This window comes from Falco biarmicus, chromosome 6 (assembly GCF_023638135.1).
Source record: "Falco biarmicus isolate bFalBia1 chromosome 6, bFalBia1.pri, whole genome shotgun sequence".
Taxonomy (NCBI): Eukaryota; Metazoa; Chordata; class Aves; order Falconiformes; family Falconidae; genus Falco; species Falco biarmicus.
In genome coordinates, this window is record NC_079293.1 from 85,745,221 (window position 1) to 85,769,251 (window position 24,031).

At 37.2% G+C, this 24,031-nt stretch overlaps 1 protein-coding gene across 4 annotated transcripts in view; it reads right to left on the reverse strand.

Moving 5' to 3' along the window:
• AKT3 (AKT serine/threonine kinase 3) overlaps window positions 1–24,031 on the reverse strand; it is a 162,077-nt gene that overhangs the window by 21,007 nt on the left and 117,039 nt on the right. For all 4 annotated transcript variants that reach the window (XM_056344203.1, XM_056344204.1, XM_056344205.1 and 1 more), the window contains 2 exons: window positions 20,146–20,268; window positions 17,991–18,119 (listed from right to left, as the gene is read on the reverse strand). In XM_056344203.1, the coding sequence (XP_056200178.1) occupies window positions 17,991–18,119; window positions 20,146–20,268 (252 nt within the window). The remainder of the gene's footprint in view (window positions 1–17,990; window positions 18,120–20,145; window positions 20,269–24,031) is intronic.

Genomic DNA, 24,031 nt, shown 5'->3' on the forward strand with positions numbered 1-24,031 from the left:
TTTCAGTGTGCTACAAGGATTCCCAGAACCTGGCTCAATAGATTCAACTGCATACTGAGTCACATCCCTGAGCTCACAGAAATTCCAGGCATACTGGGCACCGTACAGCTAAAAGCAAAATAAAAAAGCTGAGAATGACCTGCTGAAAATGATCAGGACTGCATTTCCCCCTTTCCTATGCCCTCCACCACTCCATTTATAACGTAGGCAGCTTTAGGAAGAGACACTATCTATGGGCACTACTGCCTTGGTTAGAGCATCCTTCTGCGGGAAGAAATAAGGCTTCTCCTTGCTCAATCACTTCCTCTCTCCTTGATCCCACCTGTAAGAATAATGCCTCAAATTTAGAAACACCTTAATCTTACTAAGACAAGCTTAGCTTCTTTAAGAGCCTTTTTTGTATTAAAAGTCCTCAAGGCGTTTCTCCTGACAGTTCCATTACGTTCCATGAAATAGTCCAAATACCTGAACTGTGCTCATGCAAAGAAATATGTTTCTATGATACTGTATGATCACAGAAATACGGTGAAATTTATATAACTTGTTAACCTAATACTTCCAATGTTGTATACCTAAGAACAACCTACTCCCACAGCCCTTCTCCCAGCAGCCCCAGAGAATTAGAATAAGGAGTCTAAGCAGTGTGTCTTGACCTTAACACACCTTCATAATAAACTGCAGAAATGGAGACAACATAGCAGCCTACATCCATAATGAAACCATAAGCAATAAGGAAATGGAAGGCTACTGAATATATACATATATAATTCCAATTTCTGTGAATTTTTAGAAGATCATACACTTTCATTCAAAAAAGATGCGACAGCTAGAAGTTAATAAATTGTAATACAGAAGGCAATACAACTGTATGTACCAAATTGCCAGTATTTGTTGCAGAAAGATCTATTAAAGAGGCAAAAACCTTATAATATTAAATTAGACTTAAATAATAAACAGAAAGTTCAAAGAAATGCAACTAATAGTTGGAATATATTTACAAATAATTAAATTATTATTTATCAATAATTGTTTCTGTACCACTAAAAGGCAGATTCTGAAACGCAGCACATATGACTGATTAAAAAAGAAACAACCCACAACTGATCCACCGGAAACAAAATAGTTTTTGCAAAGACACATGCAATCACCACCCCAAAGAGCTCACCCAGATTCAAACTGTAAGGATGTAAGTGGACTGTAAGTCATTTAGACTATATATAGTAGTGAAAATCTGGTGATGTGTAGTAAAGCCTTCAGGCTTTAACAAATATGGTAACCTCTAACAGATCAGAAATAACCTTACTCCATGAGTACATTATCTTGTGATTGTCTAAAAAGTGTAAGATGACTTCCAATAATTTCCTCTGAAGCAAGGGCAGATATTGTCAGTCCTCATCCATCTGGGGACACGAAGTGGCCAGACCACATCACAGAACACATGCACGACCCTAACCACTCCTAACAAGGGGTGTCAAGCGTGTTTATCTGCCTCTCCTTTTTCTCCCCCAGTAAATCAGAGCCTGCTCTGAAGTATCTGGTACATGCTATTAGCAAAAACAAAATGCAATCTGATCCAGCATGGCAATTTTGACAATCCCAAAGTAATTAATGTATTCGTATTCCTTGTTTTCACTGTCCTTAAGGATTATTAGTAGAAGCATGATGAAAAGAAGTATATTAAAAAAAACTCTTGTGTATATAAGATTTAAAATCATAAATATTAACACATTAACACATACTATTTACAACTGTGCCAAAACAAACTGCCTCATTACATCATTGATATTTCCAAACAGAGGGTGAAATTTTAGAAAGTGTATAATACAAAAAATTATCTGAATAAGTACATATGACAAAACTAACTAAAATAACTCCCGCATTTTAAAACCGATTAAATGGTTTATGAATTTGAGCATATTGCAAGCTATTTGCTGAAAAACTGTGCACGAAATCGGTAACAATTGTCTTGAAATCACCATTCTTCTGCCACAGAATAAAAGCATTATACATTTTTCTACTGTATCTATTAGCACTGTTACTATTTCTCCTATCTGTACAGTTACCTACTCCTTTTTTTGAAGCTAGTAAAATACACAAAATTGCAAGGCAGCAGTAGATTCTTTTTACAGGAAGTTGAGGTGTGGTTTGCATGTGTGATTTATAAAAGAAGGCAACTGGAAGATAAAACGTATCATTCTCTGAACAAGGCAAATCACATGGCCAATCACTAATGCAAACTGTATCTGGGGCTTTACCTAATTTATGCAGGACTTTACCTAATAATAATAAAAAGTATGAGCAACCTTTTGCTGCATTCCCACAACAGCAACAAAACAGTGGTACAAAGAAAGAGCCAAATGTGATTTTTAACCTCTTTTTACATAAAATCATAAAAAAGCATAAAAGCTGGATTAACTGCCTCCCGAACCCGCATATCACCAGCCGGGTTCTCATCCCCAGCTGGCAAAACTGGCAACTCTTTATTTTTGTTTAAATACCTGGTTTACAGCCAGCCAGACAAGCAAGAGCATCAAAAGGGTTTCATTTAGGCAAAAGGAAAACAGCCTGAAAACAGTGTAAATAAAGCAAAATGCATCTCAACTTATTTTAATAGAAATGTAATAAAATTGTGCGTAATGTATTCGCAGTAAATACACGCAATTATTTTCTTTAAGTCATTTCTACTCCTCACAGGGTTAAGAAACTCCAGGATTTGTAGACTGTGACAAATCAGTGGAAGTGCGGGAGTCCAGCAGCTCCTACAACAACCAAATCCATACAATCGGGGCAGGCATGAGAACATGTCTATACACACTGCCCTAGCATTACAGAAGCCTTTCCAAACAATTCTTGGATTTGAGGGATTTGCTTTTAATGACACTGAACATAGGTCAAGAAAGCTTCAACTCAGTGCTAAAATGAACATGACAGACAGCTGCAGGCTTTGTACCTATGAATAATTCCAGTTTTTGCCTACGATGAGGTAGGTAGCTGCTTTTAGAAATGCCTCCTTTGGCTGCCAGGGCTGGTAACTGCTGTCCCTCCAGAATTTGTGGGCTATCCCTGTAACAAGTGGGGTACCAGCCCAAGCACCTGGCCAGACACAGACACAGTGGAAAGTTTGATCTCTTGGACTTTGTACACCGCCCTTAAAAGCTGCCTCCATCATCTCCAGCCAATCCTTGTCCCCCTGCTTGTAAGGACCCACAAATCTGTCTTTAAGCAAATACACTGTCCAGACAACCCAGTCTCTTCAAGGTCACAGCAGGAAAAGCAGCAGGCTCCCCAAAACCATCATAAAGGGCACAAGCTCAACCACTCTTGTATCCGTTGTAAAGTAATATATTAATATTTTCTAGGAGTGTCACACAGAAGGACCACATGCAACTTAGAAGCTACAGAAACAGCAGCTATACTAAGTATGCACTCAGGTCAGGTGCATTTTTATGAAGTTAAGATGAAGTTACATGCCTTCTTCCACAAAATTTGGTTAAACAGTCAAATCATACATGACTTCCATTCCTTCATCCGCTTCACACACATGGGGTGCCAAAACCCCGAGACACCTCATCAAGGTCTAGGGGAGGTTTTAAGAGATGAGAGCTCCAGCATGATGTGAAAATTTGTAGTCGCTCATCCCTATTTTATACCTCACATCAGCACTGTACCCAAGTGATTTCCCAGTCTTGGGTAAAGCTGTGTGCTGACTGTAGTTCAGTCTGGAAGATACCACAGATTATGGGAAATAAAACTCAAAAATTACCATGATTTTTATGACTTGAGGGAACCTTACTCCATTTGTTTTTAGGACTCTAGTTCAACAACTGTTTTTTTCAGAGGCAGTGCCAGCCCAGCTCACACTCTTGTTTCTGTGCCCTCACCACAGCTTTCCTTACCTTACCAAAACTACGCAACACATTACATTAGAGCGTAGACCAGTACTAAGAAGGAAGGAAAAAAGTTTCATCCTCAGTTATTTTTCACCTGAATCAAGTTTTCTGACCTAAGCCCCTCAACTGCTGTGTGAACAGTTGTAGCAGCCCAGGTGAGAACCCAAGGCCAGGCAGCACTGGATGCGGCATTGCTGCAGAAAGAAATCCTTGGCAAACTCTGCCCCAAAGTTAGACCACAGAAGTTACACTGACACAAACAGCTGCAACAGCTGTGCTCACCCTCATGGGAACATTAAGGGCCCGATTCTCATCCCAACCTCCATTTCTCTAAAGCACTCCAGCAGTATAACAGGGTTCCAAAGCAGGCATAAACTCACTGCTGCACTGAAACAACTGCAGTTTTTACAGGCATTGATGCTCCTCTAAAACGTACACCTACACCTGCAGTTGAAGGATACAGCTTGGGTTTATCCAGATGCTTTTAAAAAAAGCTGCAGAGGTGCTACTGAAGTTTGTAATTTTCCAGCCTTACATATACATGCAAGAGGTTAAGTAACACACCTTCCAACAAGCAAGAAACATTAGCCAGGCATCTGCTTCCAGGCATCTGCAGGTACTTCAGTGCTTTTATGAATGTTTTAGAGGCACTGGACAGTATGATAGTTTCAGCTGAGGGAATGCTATTGATTTACCTTAAAACTTTCATTTGTACTGTGGCCAAAACACAACTCAACTCTTCTTTAAATTTACTGAGATAGCAGGAATAGCCAACTGTAACAAGCGAAAACAAAGCATTCTTTAGTGACTCCACTGTTTCTGCACACTTGGGTTACTGGAGAGTATTATCAGCAATGACCACGTATACGATGGGCTAGTGCTTCATACATAGAGCAAAGACCATCAAGCCCTACACACAAAATAAAAAAAAATCAGTTCACAGCCTGAACTTTGCCTCTGTGATGACTAAGACAACACAAACACACTGCAGGGCCGCTAAGATCACAGTAATGCAATTGTGTTTGCCCCTCACACATAACAATTCATTTTGCTGACAAATAACTACAAATCAAAAAAGAAAAATATTCTTATATTTGCATTTATTGACAAAAAAAGGCAATCTTCTAATACTATTTCTCACTGCTGAAAAGTCCAGTTTTTAGGACTTGAAAATATTGATACAAATTGTTAGTACCACTGGAAGTTTTCTCTTTCTGAAAAAATAAAATCCATCAAAAATAATTCCTCCTCTATTTCAACAGTGGTTGTAGATTTTAATCTTTATCAGCCAGTACATCTCCAGGTGTCCTTTGCTTTAGGTATGTCACACTTTTAAGAATCCACAAAATTTGACGTCCATTTAATTTTTATAGTGAAAAACAGTAAAAGATAGCCTTTATTTTCTCTTTATTTCTTCAGTAACAAGAGCTGAAATTTTTTTGGGAGGCAGCAGCTTGAGACACATCTGCAAACTCTTATTTACAAGGGCTTCAGGCAGAGACTTTGGAAGCAAGCAATTAAATGAGTCAGCCAAAGAGAAGTCAATAGATACACATGCAATGCTTTTACAAGATTCTGTGAAAATAATTTTTTTAAGAGGGTTAGCCAGCAGTATAACAGGTGAAGTGTGTGAGCATCTTAAGTCAGTCACGTATTTCCCTTTGCCTTCAGTGAAACTAGGATTCCCTGATACTTCACTCATTACAGAATACTGGACAAGGTATGACTGCCTCCGACACAAACTGAGCGAATGGAGAAAATCCCTTAATTGTGTTTTTACTGCATTTTGTTGAAACAAAACACCCCTGATGAACAGCCTCTGCAATGTTTTTGGTTACACAGCAGAAATTCACACAATGAAGAAACGCACTTCCCACAGACCTCTAATCGGTAGGTAGCTGGACTCTGCAAACAGAGACAAACTTAACAATAATCTTGAGCACGAAAGGCTTCATAAAATTGTCAGTCTTCTACAAAGGGTTGTCAGCGTTGGGTTTTATCTTTAAAAGAACAATATCAAAGTATTGGTTTTGTACTTTGTGCTAGATAACCAAGGCAACTTACGGGAAAAGCAGCTACATTTTTGACTGAGTTATGGTTTCTCTTAATACATTAGATAAAGATTTTCTGATAGGACATTACAAGTAGCTTGTTGCTCAATCAATAATTTTGACAGAACAGATGGGAAAGTATTTAAACATCTAAACAAACTGTCTGCACACCTATGTTGTGAAAGAAAACTGAGAACTTGGATACACCAATGTACTGTTAATTTAAGGGGAAAAAACTGTTTTCAATTAACCTTACAGTTCAGGTGCAGTGTATGTTCCTTAAGCATTCCTGGTAACCCTTCACACATTTTTATTGCTACAGTTGTTGGTCTGCTAACAAATATTCACCCACGTATCACTCAACAAAAGTTAAAAAGTATATTTGCTAGAAGTTTCTATCAACTGTGCTAACAACTACGAGAAGTTTATAATCTAACACAAATGAGCAAAGGTAATACCCATTTCTTTACAGAACCAGACTTCTATCCAAGTATATGAAAATCCTTCCTGCAGAAAAGTACGTTTGCCAAGCATTATAGAAATTTAGTTACTATAACCATATCTTGGTATGAACAGTGAAACTTTTGCTGCGTCAATAGCAAAATAAACCACTTGAATGAATACTCGTCGCTTTTATTATACAGAGATGGAAAGACAAAACATCAAGGTTAGAGATGCCCTGGGAAATGGATACCAGAGAATTAAGTCAAGGAAGAAAGTTTTCTATTACTGCTCTAATTTTCTACAGCTAATTTTTGCAGGTAGTTTTTCTCCATTTTCTATCTGGCTTGCACTGCTGTTATACTTCTGGTCCTAATGTCGACTATCTTCCTAACACATTTTTGTACTAGAGATTTTCCCCCATCTTACCTAGATTTTTGTTATGTAACCTTTTAAAAAAAAAACAAACTAAAGTCTTTTTCGTTTGCTGGCACACAATGTTCTGCATCAGAAATAGTACATTCTGATATAAATGTGAATTAAGCAGAGCCTCCTAGACTAAAGAGCATGTAATACTAATTAATGCATTAAACCTCCTACAAGGGACTCTGACTTCAGTAGAATTGAAAATCTAAAAAAGTTAAGCTATTGCACATGAAAAAAGTATTCTAACAGAAGACTGTAAGAAGTCAATGGCAACTCTGACAATAAAAAAAAAGTAATAAAAAAACCCAAAAACAAACAAACAAAAAAACCCCAAACCCCACCACACACCAAAATCAAAAGCCCACTGAAAAAAATATCATCACATGAAAAAGACCCCTCACTGGGCCTATTCAATAGACACAACGACAACAACAACAACAAACAAATAAACAAACAAACAAAAAACCAACAAACCCACAATCAAAACAAAACAAAAAAAACCCATAAAAACAGAGAATTAAAATAACTCAGTTCCAGAAGTAAAATACACCTTTCATGGAAAGTGGCAAATAAAAGCAAAAGATTATTTCAGTCTACAGAAAGATGGCACTTGTCTCATAACTACCAATTCCATCGTTGGAAGCAAAACTGCAGACCTGTTCGTATCTGTATTAATTATCACTGTACTAGCAGTAGTCTCTATAACATACACTGCCGTAAGATACAATATGTGTAAGAAGTAATAAATAATGATAATACTATGATATTTCTTTCTGGTTGCTCATTCTTCCTGAAATGATTTTGAATTCTTACCGATGTTGAACAGCATTTGTTCAGCTTTTGTTTATGCTTCATTACTCTCAGAAAAACTAAAGGCTTTTGCTGAGATGGAAATAATGTTTGCATTGATTAAATGAAAATTAATAAAAAAAAAAGCTTCCAGCATGTTATTGAGACGGTCTTTGTGAGAATTGTCATACTTATTTGTTTTCTAAAAAAAATGTGGGTTTTATTAGAAAATTGTTCTCTGCTTTAAAGTTCTGGTTTGAATACAACAGTGTTTTTTTTTTATGGCAGTGTGGAGCTAATCTGTTTTCTAGTCTTATTGTTTGTTTTATTATTTTTGCATATTTGTTACATCTTTCCCCTTGAAAAGTCTGATACTGCATGTGGACAATTAGTTTTTGTGTCTGGTGAGATTAACCAGATTGCATGAAAATTCAAATTCTTGTTACCTCATTGGTTATCTGGCTTCAGGAGAAAGTCTAACTCTTGTCCTAATTTATTTGTTGTTGCAGCAACTCTTCTGTATGCGTAACTGAGCAATCGGTTCATACCCCCACCTAAATGCTCCCCCATCTTTTCATTTTAATACTGCTTATTGCCAATAAATGATGTTCTGCTCTGGATACCCTGCCCTGTCCACATTCCATCATGTTCATCTCAGGGGCCCGCTGGCAATGCCAAGCTGACAAAAATGCCCAAATTCACATCACGAGCATTTTTGATGACTTAGGAGCATAAGATGACACAATGCGGCACACTAAAATATAAGTAATAACAAAACAGAAAAAAGACCACATTGGAATTTTCATGAGGTGCTAGCATTTTAAGATACAACAACTTTTTGCATTTCCATTACCTTTCAATGTAAAAAAAAATAATAATTTGGTACTTGGAATTCTAGTGTAAAGAGAAAATTCCATATTGTGAATCTCCCATAAATCAGAAGGGAAAACATTTTCAGGCATAGATGCTATTCCTCCTCACACCCCCCACTGGTCCTCACCCAGAAATAAAATGTAGCCAAATATACAACAGACAGCTGTTCAAGAGCACACGCCAACACTAAACCACATTTCCACAGGTAAAATAAATTCTATTGTGCCTCTGCTAAGAATCAGATTATGCATGAAGCATCTAGGTAAACAGAGAGTAAATAAACTTGAACTATCCTTTTGAAGCCAAAAGAAAATTAGTTAAGCAAAGCACAACAACGTAACTACATTGTGTGGGTATTGAGTAAACTCACTATACTTTCAGGAAAATGAGTACAGGTTATCAGAAATCAGCGCTTTGTGGTATTAAGCAAACCAAAAGTAAAGCATTCTGCCTCAACAGGGAGCAGTAATGTCTCATACTATAGGTTAAGACAAACACGTACTCAAATATAAATATATATATATATATATAAAATATAAAAAAGAAAAATAATTATGGCATCAGTGTTGGTAGAAGACTTAGCAATTAAATATCCATCAATTAGATACTTTTGATCTTATGAAATAAAATACACCTCACCACTGATTTTTTTTTTTAAAAAAGAATCTCTTATTTGTTCATATAACTCAAACAGATATGAATATTAAGACTCCATTAAACTAATGCAAATGAATAAGCAAATCATCAGTCCCCATAGTAGCCTTTGGATGTGCTGGTTCACACACAAGTATTATATTTTTTTGTCAATTATGACTTCTCTACTTCCTTAGCTTTACATTTGCTTATACGACAAAGAGGTAATGCTGGCTGTTGCAGGTTAGCTTTAGTCATACGGGTATCCCTATTAAATACTTAATTTATTTACCATTGTAAAGAAGAGGGTTAAAATCTTTCTTGTGACATCAGAAGAAAAATATTACCACAACCTGCAACAGTACCAACATGTGACATTAAAAAATGACCCTTTTGACAGCATTCTTTGAGCATGGAACACAACTGACTTAAATGCATCATTTTAAAAGGAAAGAAGAATAAAAGTACCATCTTTCCAAGTTTCTGGCTGATAAAAACTAATGCTCTATAGGGCAAAATACACTATATAACATACTTTCCTAAATACGCATTGAACACTCGTAGGTTTCATTTGGTTTTATCAGTAAAGTTTTGGGGAGTAGGTTCTTTTTGTTCTTCTTTTTTTTTTTTTTTTTGGGGGGGGGGCATTATTTTGTTCATTCTAACTTGGCGATCAAAGAATTTTTATTTTTACACTATTACAGAAGTGCATTTTTCTAGGTTTCCAAAACCACCTTATTCAACCTTCCCCATCTGTCACCATCTGCTTCTTTTTAGCATGTACTTTTTGTGTGATCACATAAGCATGTGAAAAATAACTAACATTCAGATGATTGTCTGCTGGTACATTTGAGGACTGGGCATAATAAAAGTGAACTGCCAAAACGTACTTAACACTTCTAATTTTGTTGGGTCTTGCATGTAAGCTACATTTGATTTTCAAACTGTTTTACAGTTGGAAAGTTGATCAGGTACTCTAACTCAACAGTAAAACTGAGACTACATAATTAGCTCAGCACTAAAAAGATTATATTCAAAGAGAGGAACAAAACCCAGAAATACATCCACACGAGTTCACACATCCATCTTGACTGAGTCTGTCTGCACAATGTTGCCTGAGGCACAGGATAAGATGCTACAAGCAGCCTACTTCTGGACAGTCACAGCCTGTGTCTGCTCTCCAAGCTACCAGAAGGAATAAAGGACTCTCATAATTACATGGGTGTGTGGGGTCTCATGGAACTGCTGGAGAAGCAAAGACATTAAGCCAAGGGTAGAAACACGTAGAAATGCAATGTCATTCCTTAATGCAGCAGATACTGCTTCTAGGTGCAAAGTAACTGGAAATTGCCATCAAGGCACAACAGATGCATGGTGGAGGTAATCTGTTTCCAGAACTCTGCCATGCTTCAGCACAGCATTTCTGCTCATAAATGCACTACTTAATACAGTTTTAATGTGAAAAGAACAAAACAGGTCTAATGCTAGAGAAACAAATTTACCCCCCATCCTCGAAAAATACATTAACCTCACTCCAAGAAAATTTCATATACAAAATTCTTTCTGTCTTGTTAGAGCACCAGTACAGGCCTCTCAGGTCTTTAGCAAAACCACTATGACCCAGAATACCAATATATTGATATGAACACAGACAATTTGGTGGAGTGTGTCATTATCCTTTCTCTAAAAATAAAAACTTTACAGAAGGGAAGAAAATAAAAAGCAGCCCAATAACAACAGTAACTATCCTTTCACCTAAATAAACCTGAAAAGCCACCGACAACCAATCTTCATTAATGCTTAACAGAGGTAACCAAAAATTGGTGAGAACTTGCTATCTAGAGCACGATGGACGATGGAGCCTAACATAAAGTTTCTTTTCCACAGTCTCTCTTTACAGAATTGTTCCAACTCTTAGAAGTTCATACTGGTGTTAAAGCCTTGTGAATGCATATGCCATCTAGCAACATCTTACCAGCTGCTTTCCCTTAATTTGTGCCATTTTCCACATATTCTAGTCTCCCCTATTTAACCTTTCTATCCAACAGATCTAGAGCTGGAAAATAATGGCACGGAGCTATTACTTACATAAAATTTGCACAGAATTTCAAAAAGCAGATTACTACTTGAAGGAGATAAAAAGGAATCGGCATAAGCCACAACAAAAATTATTCTGTCCTTCAGTTGTTCTGTATTCCTAACTGAACAACTCTCCAGCAAGCTCCTCTTCATTTGAAGTTGCTCATCAATTTCTCCTGCCTTTTGTGTCTTCCTGCAAAACATTCAATTAGTTTCTATTAAGAGAAAACTAACAGAATAACGTAATCTTCTTTAATCCAAACTCCCTTTCCTGCCTACAACCACACTGCCCCCCATAAGAAAAACCTTCTCATCTCTAAGCTGATTTTTCTAGTGTCTGAATCTACCCATGAGAGCATTAGATTCGCTTCATGAATTTCTTCTACCTGCTGTCAACCTCCCTTGCTATCCTCCTTATTTTACCTGAATTTTTCTGTCCCCCATTTGAAAAGAAAAAAAAAAAAACAAAGGAAGGCAAAGAGAAAAAAAGAAAAAAAAAAAAAGAAAAAGGCATTGGTTGTATTACCCCGTGCCACTTAATCTTCTCTTTGGCATAACGTGCCGGTTTTCTTACACCCTAACCTTAGCTAACCTCTCTCAAAGGGCCTGCTCCAGTTTATCCATGATGTTGGCTACTTTCATCAAGTTTTTTGCAAACAAGCACCTTCATGCTTTTCCCCAAACCTGCTCTTCTGTAACATTCACACTGTGACTTCTATCTGCATTAAAATCCCTGTTAAAAACACTGCTTTGCTACGATCCCTGCAAAAAACTGCAAACGTCAATTTACATGCTGGCCTGTCTCGGTGCATTTCAGTGCTTCCCTCTCTGCCTATATATCATTTAGTTTCAACTCATATCTGACGAGCTATGTGGCAGATCATCATATTCTCAGTCCAAAAAATTTACCAGACTGCCTTTGGCAAATATCCTAATCCAATCCAAGCAAGCTCTAAAAGAATGAAATAAACATATAGCCGCACCAGTGACAAAACGCTTTTTCTGCCTCTACGGCAACTTTTTATAGTCTGCATACACCACAACATTCTTAGAAAATTCAACTTCTGTAAACATGGGAAAATCGTTTTCTCTTGCTATAACCATGCCTGCAGTCCAGGGTACCATGCTTCCCCTTGCTGAACTTCAGCCACTGAACTTTGATGGCCAAGTTCTAGATTTTGGGTCACTCCTACATCAAAGACATACCCCTCCCAAAAAGAAAAGCTGTAAATAAGAAATTAAGTGAAAAGTGAGGAAAGACAGCAGCTGCTTCTTGATAAAAGAGTTTTACCTTTCATTTCTCTGAGATAAAACTCAGGGAAATAATTGATTACACATGATCTCTGTCACTCCCATTTCTTCAAGAAAGATCACACACCAAAAAAAAAAAAGCAGCCACACAAGTGTTGCGTAACTAATCTTAGCATTTGCTTCATCTCCACTGGTCTCATTTTAAAATGAGTTATAAGACATACAGACCTTCTCATGCCTATGGACAAAGTCCATGAGTCTACTCTGGTCTTACTTATTGTCACATACATTTAAGAGATAGTAACTCTCTAAACTATATTGAAATGGTGCTGCTGTATTTTTTCTTAAAATAAAAGACTACTGTTCTTATAGGAATGCATTCATCCATCTAGTCTGTATTTTTATGGTAATAAAACTTAACAAGATCCAACCATTTTCCCTGTTATTAGAATACATCTAAATATCATTGATCATGTACATCAATGAAGAGTCATTTATCATCCATGAAGTCCCTTACAGACTTGTTCATAGCTAAAACATCTTCTCTCCTGTTATTAAGAAAATTAAAAGCTTCAAAATTAATTTCTGGTATTTAAACTTGTATCTCCTGTGACACCAAAACTTGGTACCGCAGTGACAACCCTACTAAAACTAAGACTGTACATTTAGTCCTAAGAACTTGAACTGAAATGCCGAGAGCCAGAAACTGCAGTCTCATGTAAGAAATCACCCTTATAAATGAACAGAGCTGCAATAATTTTTATTTCTCTGCACAAGTAGCTTCATTTCCTGAACGTTCTATTAAAGAAAGTCTTTAGAGATCAGTATCTTTATTAGCAGGTCTTTGTTCCCTGACGATAAACTGAAAACTATCAAAATCCATCTGCTTTTAAATGTCTCCCAGGTATATTTACAAGTACTTTCTCAGTTTTATTCTTTCTTTATTAAGCAAGTGATACTGTCTGGAGAAGACACACGGTCCAGTCCTACCTTTGCCACTGCAAAACTGCAAAAGAAACATTTTGTGGGTTTTTTTCTGAAAAAAATTAAGAATACATCTATGTTTCCTAAATGGGATCACAATTCATTTTTTCTCCTTGGGTCTGTTTATTCTCAGACACCACAACGATCTCTAATGTGACAGCTTACTTTGAAGGATAACAATGGAAACAGACTCCTAAGAAACAGTCTCTTCCTCCTGGAAAACTACTAAGGAATGAGAAATCATAAAATATTTTATACCTTTCAAATGGGGAGTACTGCCGATTCTTAGAGGGAAATGTTAAGCATGACCACTACACTTACAGACACACACAAAAAGGCTTGCATTCGTTCTACTGCAGATGATAAAGGTATTTCATTATTTATCAGATAACCAACTTATTCTCAAAAGACTGTATAATTTGACAAATCTTATTCATCCTTCAATAATTGTGACCAAAATGTACATCTGTACTGTAAACATATATAAGCCCTGCTATTTGACAGGAGCAACTATTTTCTTCCTAGAGAATGTACTAATACCCTAACATCTTTCATGCTTGGCACGTACCTATGTAAGACAAGCACAGCCAATGCTATTTTAGTTTTCTTTAAACTGTAGAACACTGGTGTTGGATCACAGGGAAGGTCTAGGAGAGGACAAGAAGGGAATGTACCTGTGCACCACCTAGCTGGAACCCCTGCACGCCCCTATAACAGCCCCTATAGTGCTTGGTGAAGGTATGCATAAACTTCGAGGTGGGTGCCACAAATGATAAATCAGTGATGGTCCAGAAAAGTAATTCTAGCCCCAAAGATAAAAACTGGCTCCAACCTGGCAATCTCATTGTATTTTTTTTCCTGTGTCCCACCATCCATTTGATCTTTGCATGCACAGGGGCATTTTTCTGGATCTGCCAGATACCAGCACAGTCAGTCTCAGGGTTCTATATGAAAGGTCAGGCCCTACCACATGAGATGAAAGAGACTTTTCAACAGACAGTGGGAAGGGCTACTTTGATCTCAGAAACATAAGGTTTGCAGGGAAAATGCAGCAACAGGTATGCTTATTTTCTGACTATGAGTAATTTGGAAATCACCCTGGGAAATAATTCTTTATGGATCCACTAGGACACCTTCACCTCAAAGAATGTCATGCAAGGAGGAAATCCACCTTACTCCGGCTTAGCTACTTCCCTGCTTTCCTGTTGGAACTGAATCCACAACAGTGAATTAATACAAAAGCAAGTATTAAGTCAGTTCTCAGGCTAGGTACAGATTCCTCCCAGTGCAAGGTTCCTGGGTCACCTGCTTCCTGGCTGGTCGACAGCAGCCTCAGGCTACCCCTGCATTTTACGCAGTACAGTCCTAGCGTCCTCTACCACCAGCCAACAAGTACATGGGAAACTGAACCAAAAGGTCTGCAGAAGGGATGCACCCATCACAACTGACCGTGATGAAAGAGGGGGATGCAAGGGTATTATTAAAGGGACAGATGCTGAATGGATTTCTCCACGTAACTGGAGAATATCTGGCTTCTAAAGAGAGGCTGAAAGGTATCTATCTGCCTTTACGCTTACCACGACCAGGTAAAACATAAGTATATGCTGTCATTTGTCTTGGGATAAACAAGCAGGAATTAAGCAGGAATTCACCGCAGTAACAGGATTAAAGTCCAGCTGTAACATTAGGTTCTCATGATCTGCAATTTGTCAAAAGGTAGTAGTAAGTCTTTAGCATCTGGTAATGATTCCTGTGGCCTGAACTGTAACAAAAAGTGATTTTTGCACATTCATTTTCTGACACATGCACATGAACAGACTGGAGGACCCAGTCTCTTGACGGTCCCTTTATCAGACAGCTGTCCCACATATGAAAGCAGATACAATTGTCTCAGGTGAGCTACTATCCAGCCAATGCAACGGTACACACTATTGCAGCAGCTGAGAGTACAAACGGAAAGTTTTGGGTTTTGCAATTGTGTCATATACTGCTAACTTCACCCTTTTAAATAAAAATGTATGGATAAAGGTGTTGAGTCATCTTATGGGGTATCAGCAACCTGTCTAGGCTGCTTGCTCTAAACCCTTTATCCCTGTGGTAAAAGGGAATAAGTTCTTTGGTTCCCAGGGTTAATGAAGAGTCAACGTCCTTCAAGGCAGACTTATATAGGGTGGGTGTCCAAAAATACTTATAACGGAAGGTAGAAGAGAGGAGTAGGACTGCTAGAGAAAGGCAAAGTGGATCAAGTAACTTGTGGTGTCTAAAACCCAGAATGATCCCTTGCCAAGTTCGATAGAAGAGAGCTAATGTTTCCAAAAGTGAGAGATGGGAAAGCAGATGAAAGCAACTGAACAGGGTATCTGCACTCTTTGAGAAAGTTTTCAAGACTGCTGACAAGAAGACAACAAGGGGGTAAAAGCTGGCAACGACACCCGTAGTCTATACCAGTGATGACAGTATCATCCCTTGCATTGTTCTTGTTGCTGGAACAGATTCTGAGTGTGGAACAGAAGAAAAATGGCCACTGTACCAAGCCAAACAGGTGGATCTGCAGCTTCTTCTAAGTAGCCATGAAAGATTCAAAGCAGGCTAAGAATAGTTCTGGAACCCTTAAATGCAGGTAACTGCTGAGTGGCCCTGCACTAAACACAAAGGAGATGTCACAGATTGACACACCAGATAGCAACATTCTGCATCCAAGTCATCCTTGGAATCTAAGGGATGGGAGTCTGCAAAGGAGACCAGGTATTAGTGAGTTTGTCCTCAACAGCTAGAGCAGCTGGTGACTCACCAAACAGCTGAAATGAACACAGTTAACCAATCAAAATTATTTAGGTACTTCAAACCCACAGTTTGAAAGGATGACTGCTCAGATTTCTCTTCACTGCTGAAACAATCAAGGAAGACGGAACCAGATGGATGGAAAGAAATTTAGTGGCTCCTAAGAATACTGATGTTTCTTTTATAGTTGGAGAAAAAGAATGTATCAAAAGATCATGCTATGAACCAAAATGGTTTCATTAACTCTGCATACCATATTCACTTATAATCAACTATTAGCAGTTTCAATTTCCTCCCCAAGTGCACACTGGAGGAGACTTAAAATTTGCTTTAGGATATTTAGAAAGACTCTCAAACCCTCAAACTTGACTATCCTAAAATCTTCATTTCCAGCCAGCAGTATCTAGAAAGTGATGTATACCAGTTTCCTTGACATCCTTTAATTGTAAGGTTCAGAATAAAAAATGAAAGGCAATCTAAACTTGCTTGTTTAAATAGGCACCAGCGCTTGTTACTGCTCTTCAGGAATCAATACTCCTGAAAATCGGAGGGTAACGAGCTATGCTGAATCAGTACCCTCCTCATCTACTCCCTTCAAACTAAGGCATATTCTTCTTCAAAGGCAACACGTAACAACAGACTTTCTGGTGGTGCTGAGTTGCTGCAAGAGGTGGGAAACCCTTGAAGGATCCTTCTCTAAAACAAATGGTAGGACTGAAAGGCTTGAGAAGTCCTTTAGGCTGACGGGAAAGTTGTCTCAGTATCAGGTGTGTACTATGCCAATTAGCAATCTTGAATGCTGACAAGACTGGAAAGAAGCTCTAATTCAGCATCCGCAGAATCCTTGGCATGGAGTAAAAAAATAATGCTGTCTTTCATGTCAATACTGACATTGCGTCTGGCTACCCCAGGGGAGACGCAGAATGACATTTCTGAGCCCCACAATCAGCACTGTTGAATGAAGAGAGAGGACAAACCCCACAATTTTGACAGTGCTTTCCTTGCTTTTTCTCAGTAGGCGTCAGTAGCAGAGCTGTCAGCACTAACACTGGGGTAAATCATTCAGGTGACTTGAGCTTCCACAACAGATTCTCAAGTGGCCAAACCAGAGCTGTGAAGGGAACCAAAACAATGTCTTCATGTCCCATCTTTTTATCAGTCCTCAAGACACATGTGATGTCTGGCATACTGAGTGCTAGCTAATGGTAAAGATGCAGTGACACACTCTGGGACGCCACTTCTGCTTACATATTAGGAAACAGCTACGTTTTTCTGCCTATCTCAACCAGTTCTGAGGTTGATACACTCAACTGTTTTTAGCAGAAGCATCTAAAATTTCAACTCCCTCTCCCTGCAACTGGCGAGTTCAGATAAAACTCAGCAATCTCAGTATCTTCCTATTCCCCCTCGCCTCCATTGAGGCTATATAAACGCTAGTTATACAGCTCAGTTAAGCAGGATCATATGTTCCAAGTGACAGACAGATGGAAGATTATTTTTGAAGAAATCATTGGAAGATAAAAACTTTACCAGAGGAAGGCAAACATGAGAAGCAAAATGCACGTTAGAGGCCTTTTTAAACACTAAGAAGCACAGCATCAATATATATATATAATCACCACAAAGAATAGTAGCACATACAATTCTGAATAACAACTGCATAGTATTCATCGGGCAGACTGTCAGTTCTTTACTACAATGAATGGTTTTCAGCAGACAAACATCACAGTCTAAAATTAAATGAAAAATAAACATTTTATACTATATTACAAGAACATATTCTAAATCATACCTCAGGTGCCAGGTATTCTGGAGTACCACAGAACGTTTTCATAGTTGCTGCGTCTGTGATTCCTTCTTTGCAAAGACCAAAATCTGTAATTTTTATGTGTCCATCTTTATCCAACATTAGATTTTCTAACTGTGTTGGGGAAAAAAAATGTTACCATAGTATTTCTTAACTGGACAGGCTGATGCATTACATCAATTTTGCAAAAAAGATACAGAGTTATTGCTTGCAATAGACTGTAATTTGTTTGTAATTTCCAAAAAAATACAGCATCTATTATATTACAGCATTTAACAGTGTTTACTGTTACACAAGTTAAATAATCACTTAATACTTTAATAAAGTAAATCCCAGGTCAATAGAAGTGTGCCCTTTCATTCTTAAGTTTTAGAAGTTTGGTGCATCTTCCATAGAACAAAAGTAAAATACTTTTCTAAATCAGATTTTCTAAATCTAAACATTCTCAAGATATAATCAAATAATTCAAGGTTACAATTACGGCTGTCATTTGGTAATACTTTATAGGTTTCCTTTGCTGTAACATGACCTTCATTTATCAAGATACATTTTACCTACTACACTGTCATGAAACAGCTAGTATATATCCATAAATCCTTAAAATACCTGATATCTTCCACAACTTTTTCAATAACAGACAAAAGTGGGGGTAGAGAGGCTAAAAAAAAAGAGGATAGAAACAAAACCTTTGAGGTAAATTCCTCCTTGTATATTAGCAAAGACACTGTTTTTTAATTGTGCATGTGTACACCTGCATGCTTTGCCTTGCTTTTTAAATACATGATTCTTGCTTTGAAATGTGAAAAGAGAATACAGCCCGTTATATAAAGAACAGGAATAAAAATTACTACTATATGGACTATCTCAAAAGCACGGCTATTCATCACTTTCCCAAAAGCCTTTTATTAGCAATACTTTAAATACAGATAGAACCAAAACCAAGTGAAACATACTTCTCAACAACTTTTCTTAACCTTTTTTTCTAAGGTATGTAGTGAAAATGCTAACAAAGAACAGTCTCCTGTCTTCCTAAGTCTGCATAAGCCTGAAATACATTCAAAGGTATGTGTTTCCTGTTGAGTCTAAGTGTCACACAAAGAAGATGCAAAGTCGATGACACCAGCAGTAGAAGATTAACGATGTCAAGTTCCTCCTTCCTTATTAGACTTTAAATCAACAATCATGACCTATCATTCCTTGACTAGACAATTCCATATTTTTCCAAGATGCCACAGCATTTCATGTTATTACAACAGATTCTGCTACAAAAAGGTAACCCAATATTTTGCTTTCTATCTGCCTCCCTGAGCAGAACTTGCCTACCATTGCCTACTTCTCCTTGGTTCCCGTGCAAAGGAGCTGATGAACAAAATCTGCTTGTGTGCAAGTATAAAGGGAAAGCACAATCTCCCATACAAGAAATTAAATGTTTGTCACAGAAATAATACAGTCTCATCATGGAATTTATAGGTTTCTCTTGCGTAAGTTAGTTAGGAAAAGTTCCTGTTGAAAGCAAAGGTGATTTTCCACAGAACATGGTCATGCTGTGTCACAGAGTACCTGAAGCTTCAGGCAACCAAGGATACACAACTGTATACCCAGGCAAGCCTAAGACAAACTACATTCCAATATTACAAATCTTCCCCAGGATACAAAAGACAAAATAACGTTTAAATTAAGGCTGAATTTATTTTCCTATTAAAGTGTTCTGAATTGTTTTAAAATGTTTTCAAACCATACAAGAACATAACTTTTTGGTGAGATAAAGAGAATGCAGTCACATTGTCCCAATTCTCCATTTCCCTTGTTTGGGGACATTGAGAATTACATTTGAGATATGTTGAAATCCAAGTTAAGTTATAATTAACAGGAGGGGAAAAAAAAGATCAGAAGTTTAAATCTCCTTCAAGTACCACTAAGGTATGCTGTTTCTTTTTTTCATTAAGTTAGCCAAGTAATATAGCCATCTATAGATTGCTGTATCAAACAACTTCCTTCAGCACACACAGAACTTTAAACTGAACACAGGGGTTTTTTCCCCATTAACTCTGAATAGTGCAACTTTATAATTACTTTGTGTTTGTCCCTATAGTCCCTGCAAAAACAAAAATTTGATTACTTTTTTTTTTTCTTTTTTTACCTTGAGATCACGGTAGACAATCTTCCCAGAATGCAGATAGTCCAGGGCAGAGACAATTTCTGCACCATAGAAGCGTGTGCGGTCCTCTGAGAACACCCGCTCTCTCGACAAATGGAAAAACAGCTGCAGGGTAAACAGCAGGGACAGGATTGTAATAATTACTGATTTAGTGGGGGAAATTAACACAAACATAAAACACCTCTCATCACCATATTGTGATGATAGATAGTGTACTCTCAGTGGACACTCAGCACTCTTAGACAGCAGCTGGCTTATCTTTTCTGGGTTTCCAAAGGGAGAAAGCGAGCTGTTAAATCAGCGTTTTAATCAATATACCAATCTTGTTTAAGGCATTCTGCTTGCTACTCATTTAACCTTCAGTTACCAGAGGAAAAAAAAATATGCAGCAGAATCATTATGTACTTCTCCCTCCACTACCTCCTTAGACTTTAAGTCACTGAGAAATATCACTAAAATACCCAGATTCTCGTTCCACCTTAAAGTTTTTCAGTAATTTATTAACTTTCTTTTGAAGCAAAAAAAGCCTAATTCTTCAGTAGACTTCGACTGAAATGGTGAACTGGCATTTTACAAAAACAGCACATTCATACTGCTAGCAATATCATGGTCACTAGAAAAAACAAACCAACCAGTGCTTAGGGCTTATAAAAACAAATCTACGTATTTAGTGTATTTCTTTGCTACAATATAAACATTTCTTTGGGGGTTTTATCACTTCTTCAATACTTTAGAAGTAACAGCCCTTTGCAGGCACTTCTTCAACTGAAGTCTTCAGTGAAAAATACTGGTCATTACGTGCTGCCAGTAACTTCAGCTGCACTGAAAAAGCCTGAAGTAAAATTCTATAAGGTTGTCAGCATCTTACTGGATAAAACATCACCCCCAGAACCTGGAACAGTACCTAAAAAAGCAGAATTTGGCTGTTTGATTCAAATGCTCTCTAAAATGGCTAGCTTTATTTACTGTGTTAAGAAAGCTTGGGAAAGTCCTACAGCAAAGATTAGCATGTTTTCTGTATTCTGCTCCAGACCTGCAGGCCACCTGCCTTACTCCTTCAAGCTACGATGTTTGTTTTTTTTACCACCAGGGCTAACCATCAACAAAACAGAAAATACAGAAAATGTGACCACTGATAAATTAAACATAGGCAAGGAAATTCATAAAAATGATGTGCATTTTTTAATTTTGACTGCTAAAAATATCAAGTAGATGAGAATTCCAGAATGGCAGGGTAGTTAAAAAAAGAACCAAAACCCAAAACCAACCAGCCAAAAAAACAGTAACATGCTTAATCTGTCGTTATCACATCCTACTTTACACCTGTAGGAAATCTACACTGCTCACATGGCACAAATCAGTGTAAGAATTACTGCAGCTACTTTAGCACGTAAACTTTTCAACAAAGTCAATCCTATAAGCTTCTTTCCTGACAGTTGTACTTCAAAAGAAGAGTATTACTTTCTTCTGAATCTAAACAAACTTCCCACTAAACTGAGCCTCTTGGCAGCATATACTTGTACAAGCAGAGACTTCACAGAAAACAGAAACTGCAGTACGATTTAGAGTATTTCAGTGTTGTTCATTATATCTGCATTCCCCTTTCAGTTTCTTTTTGAATTCTCAAGACACCCTGTACAAAAATGGAATGCCTGCATGAGAAGGAGGATCACTATTCTGTAGGTATTTCAGTTGCTCCTGCTGCTCTTTTCCCCATTGAAGCACTGATCCTGGCGGTGACATCAGCCCTCCCTGTAGTAACCGGCTTTCTGTACTGAGGACTGCTTAATTGCCCACGCAAACAGAAAACCACAAGACTAAGCAACTAAGTCTGCCTTCATGAAGTGCCTCACATGTCATAAGACTGGGAAAAGAATAAATCAATTTCTCAATTTGTGGGGCCTTTTCCACACATTTTTTGAAAGATTTAAATAGGAAACAAATGCTGCTAAGTAGATTTTAATCCAAATAAAGCAAACTACAAAACTTAAGTATTTATGTGTTTATGTCTGTTTTGTAGTCTCTTTCGTAAATAATGAGCTAATATCATTCATTTTTAAGAGTTTTATTTGTTTGGATGGAGTCAAAGTAATTCAAAATAAAGGTCAACTTTTAGATCACTTTATAATGTGTACAAATAGAAAACACAGCTGAGAAATTTATAATATAATCTCCAATTAGCCCTACATTCCTATCTATATGAGAGGACTATTGCAATTTTCTCTATGAAAGAGATGGATCCAGTAGCTGAGCAGCAAAGCCTTAGAAAATTCTAACAGCTCAGGATACTAGCCAGCAACAGATTTATTAGTTCCCACAAAAAAGTGTCCCGATTTGAATCTGTGAGTTGATAACCTGACATATTAACACAACACAAGTTTATTTCCTTTAGTGTTTTCTTTCCAACAAAATATTCTCAGTATTAATTCAAAATACTAACTTCAAAGTAAAATGACCAGCTAGAAATAACTAGCAACAGTTCTGTGTTTGCCAGAGACTGAGTTCCCAAGTCAGTGTATTTTAATGTCAGACGTTTAACTACAGTCATTCTTCATAAGCATTCTTCGTATTATTATAGCACTTCACAGACTTGTCATCAAACAATACGTGCTAGTTTTTAATGAAGAATGTACATTCAGATATAAAAATGTATGTTAAATGCAAATTCCTACACTCAAATACATGCTAAAAATTCTAAAGTTATTTTTAAAATGATAACAGAAACATCTAATTCAGTGAGATTACAGCATTATTTTCAACAAATTACGTATTTGGTTCACTATTATGAAATAATTGTGCCACCAGGCTCTGTTTACGATTGTCAGAACATGAAGATCAGATTTATTAAGTCAGAGAAGGAAAAGAAGGAATCTGATGGAAGGTTCTGAAAAACACTTCCAACATGTGCACTATTTATTGATTTACAGTTATTAAGTATGTGCTATAAAGTCATTGGAATTGCAATCAAAATAGCTTTGGCACAAGGAAAGCCATTTTGCATATAACATTTTTGATGGCATACTTGAGGGTGCTATAGTTACAGTGAGGACTGGAGCTATAAATTTCCTGGTACGCCTTTATTTAAAAACTGAACAACAATGTTGCCGTGGGGTTTTATCCTAATAAAAAATGTTAATGGAAAATTTTTAACAAATGAAAACAAAGATCAAAACTAAAAGTATATTCAACTGCACATCCAAGCATGCCACATATATAAAACACACAACCTTATATCAATCAATACATTAAACTTCTACACATGCTATTGACCTATTTAGCACGTTGAAAGTTGTATGACTGCTTCTTGCTGTTGTATATCAGGTTTGTGCAGCTCTGCAATTAAACACATTTTATATTTGACTATTGATCTGACTCTTTTGCAAAGCATTTGCAGTAGCAGCCTTGACGTTTTGAATTATTTGTTTATTGTTTCAGACTTTATACTGTTTCTAGGGACATTCTATACCCAAATAAATATAGTACCCTTATCTCGCACTATCATAATTTTAGGCTAAGGAACATTCTCTCATTTTCGTGGTTTAGGAAAACAAAATGGGACACAGCCAAGATAAAAATGACAAAGCTTACACCAATATTCAGTCATTTTTCATTAGGTAGGTTGTATATTCTATCTTCTTTTCTAGACAGTAACAGCACTTGTTCAATTAGAACAAACCATTTAGTTCTCTCTTGCCTAATGAATTGAAGCAAGAGCTGCGGAAAAAAAGAAAGCCAAGCAGAACAGAGATTGAGAATTCTGGAGTGGAGAAACCATCTGAACAAACTGTAGAGTCTCATTTTATTATACAGATAATTACCAATTAAGTTTGTTACAAAGTACAGAATTTGGAATTATCCTGAAAGTGCA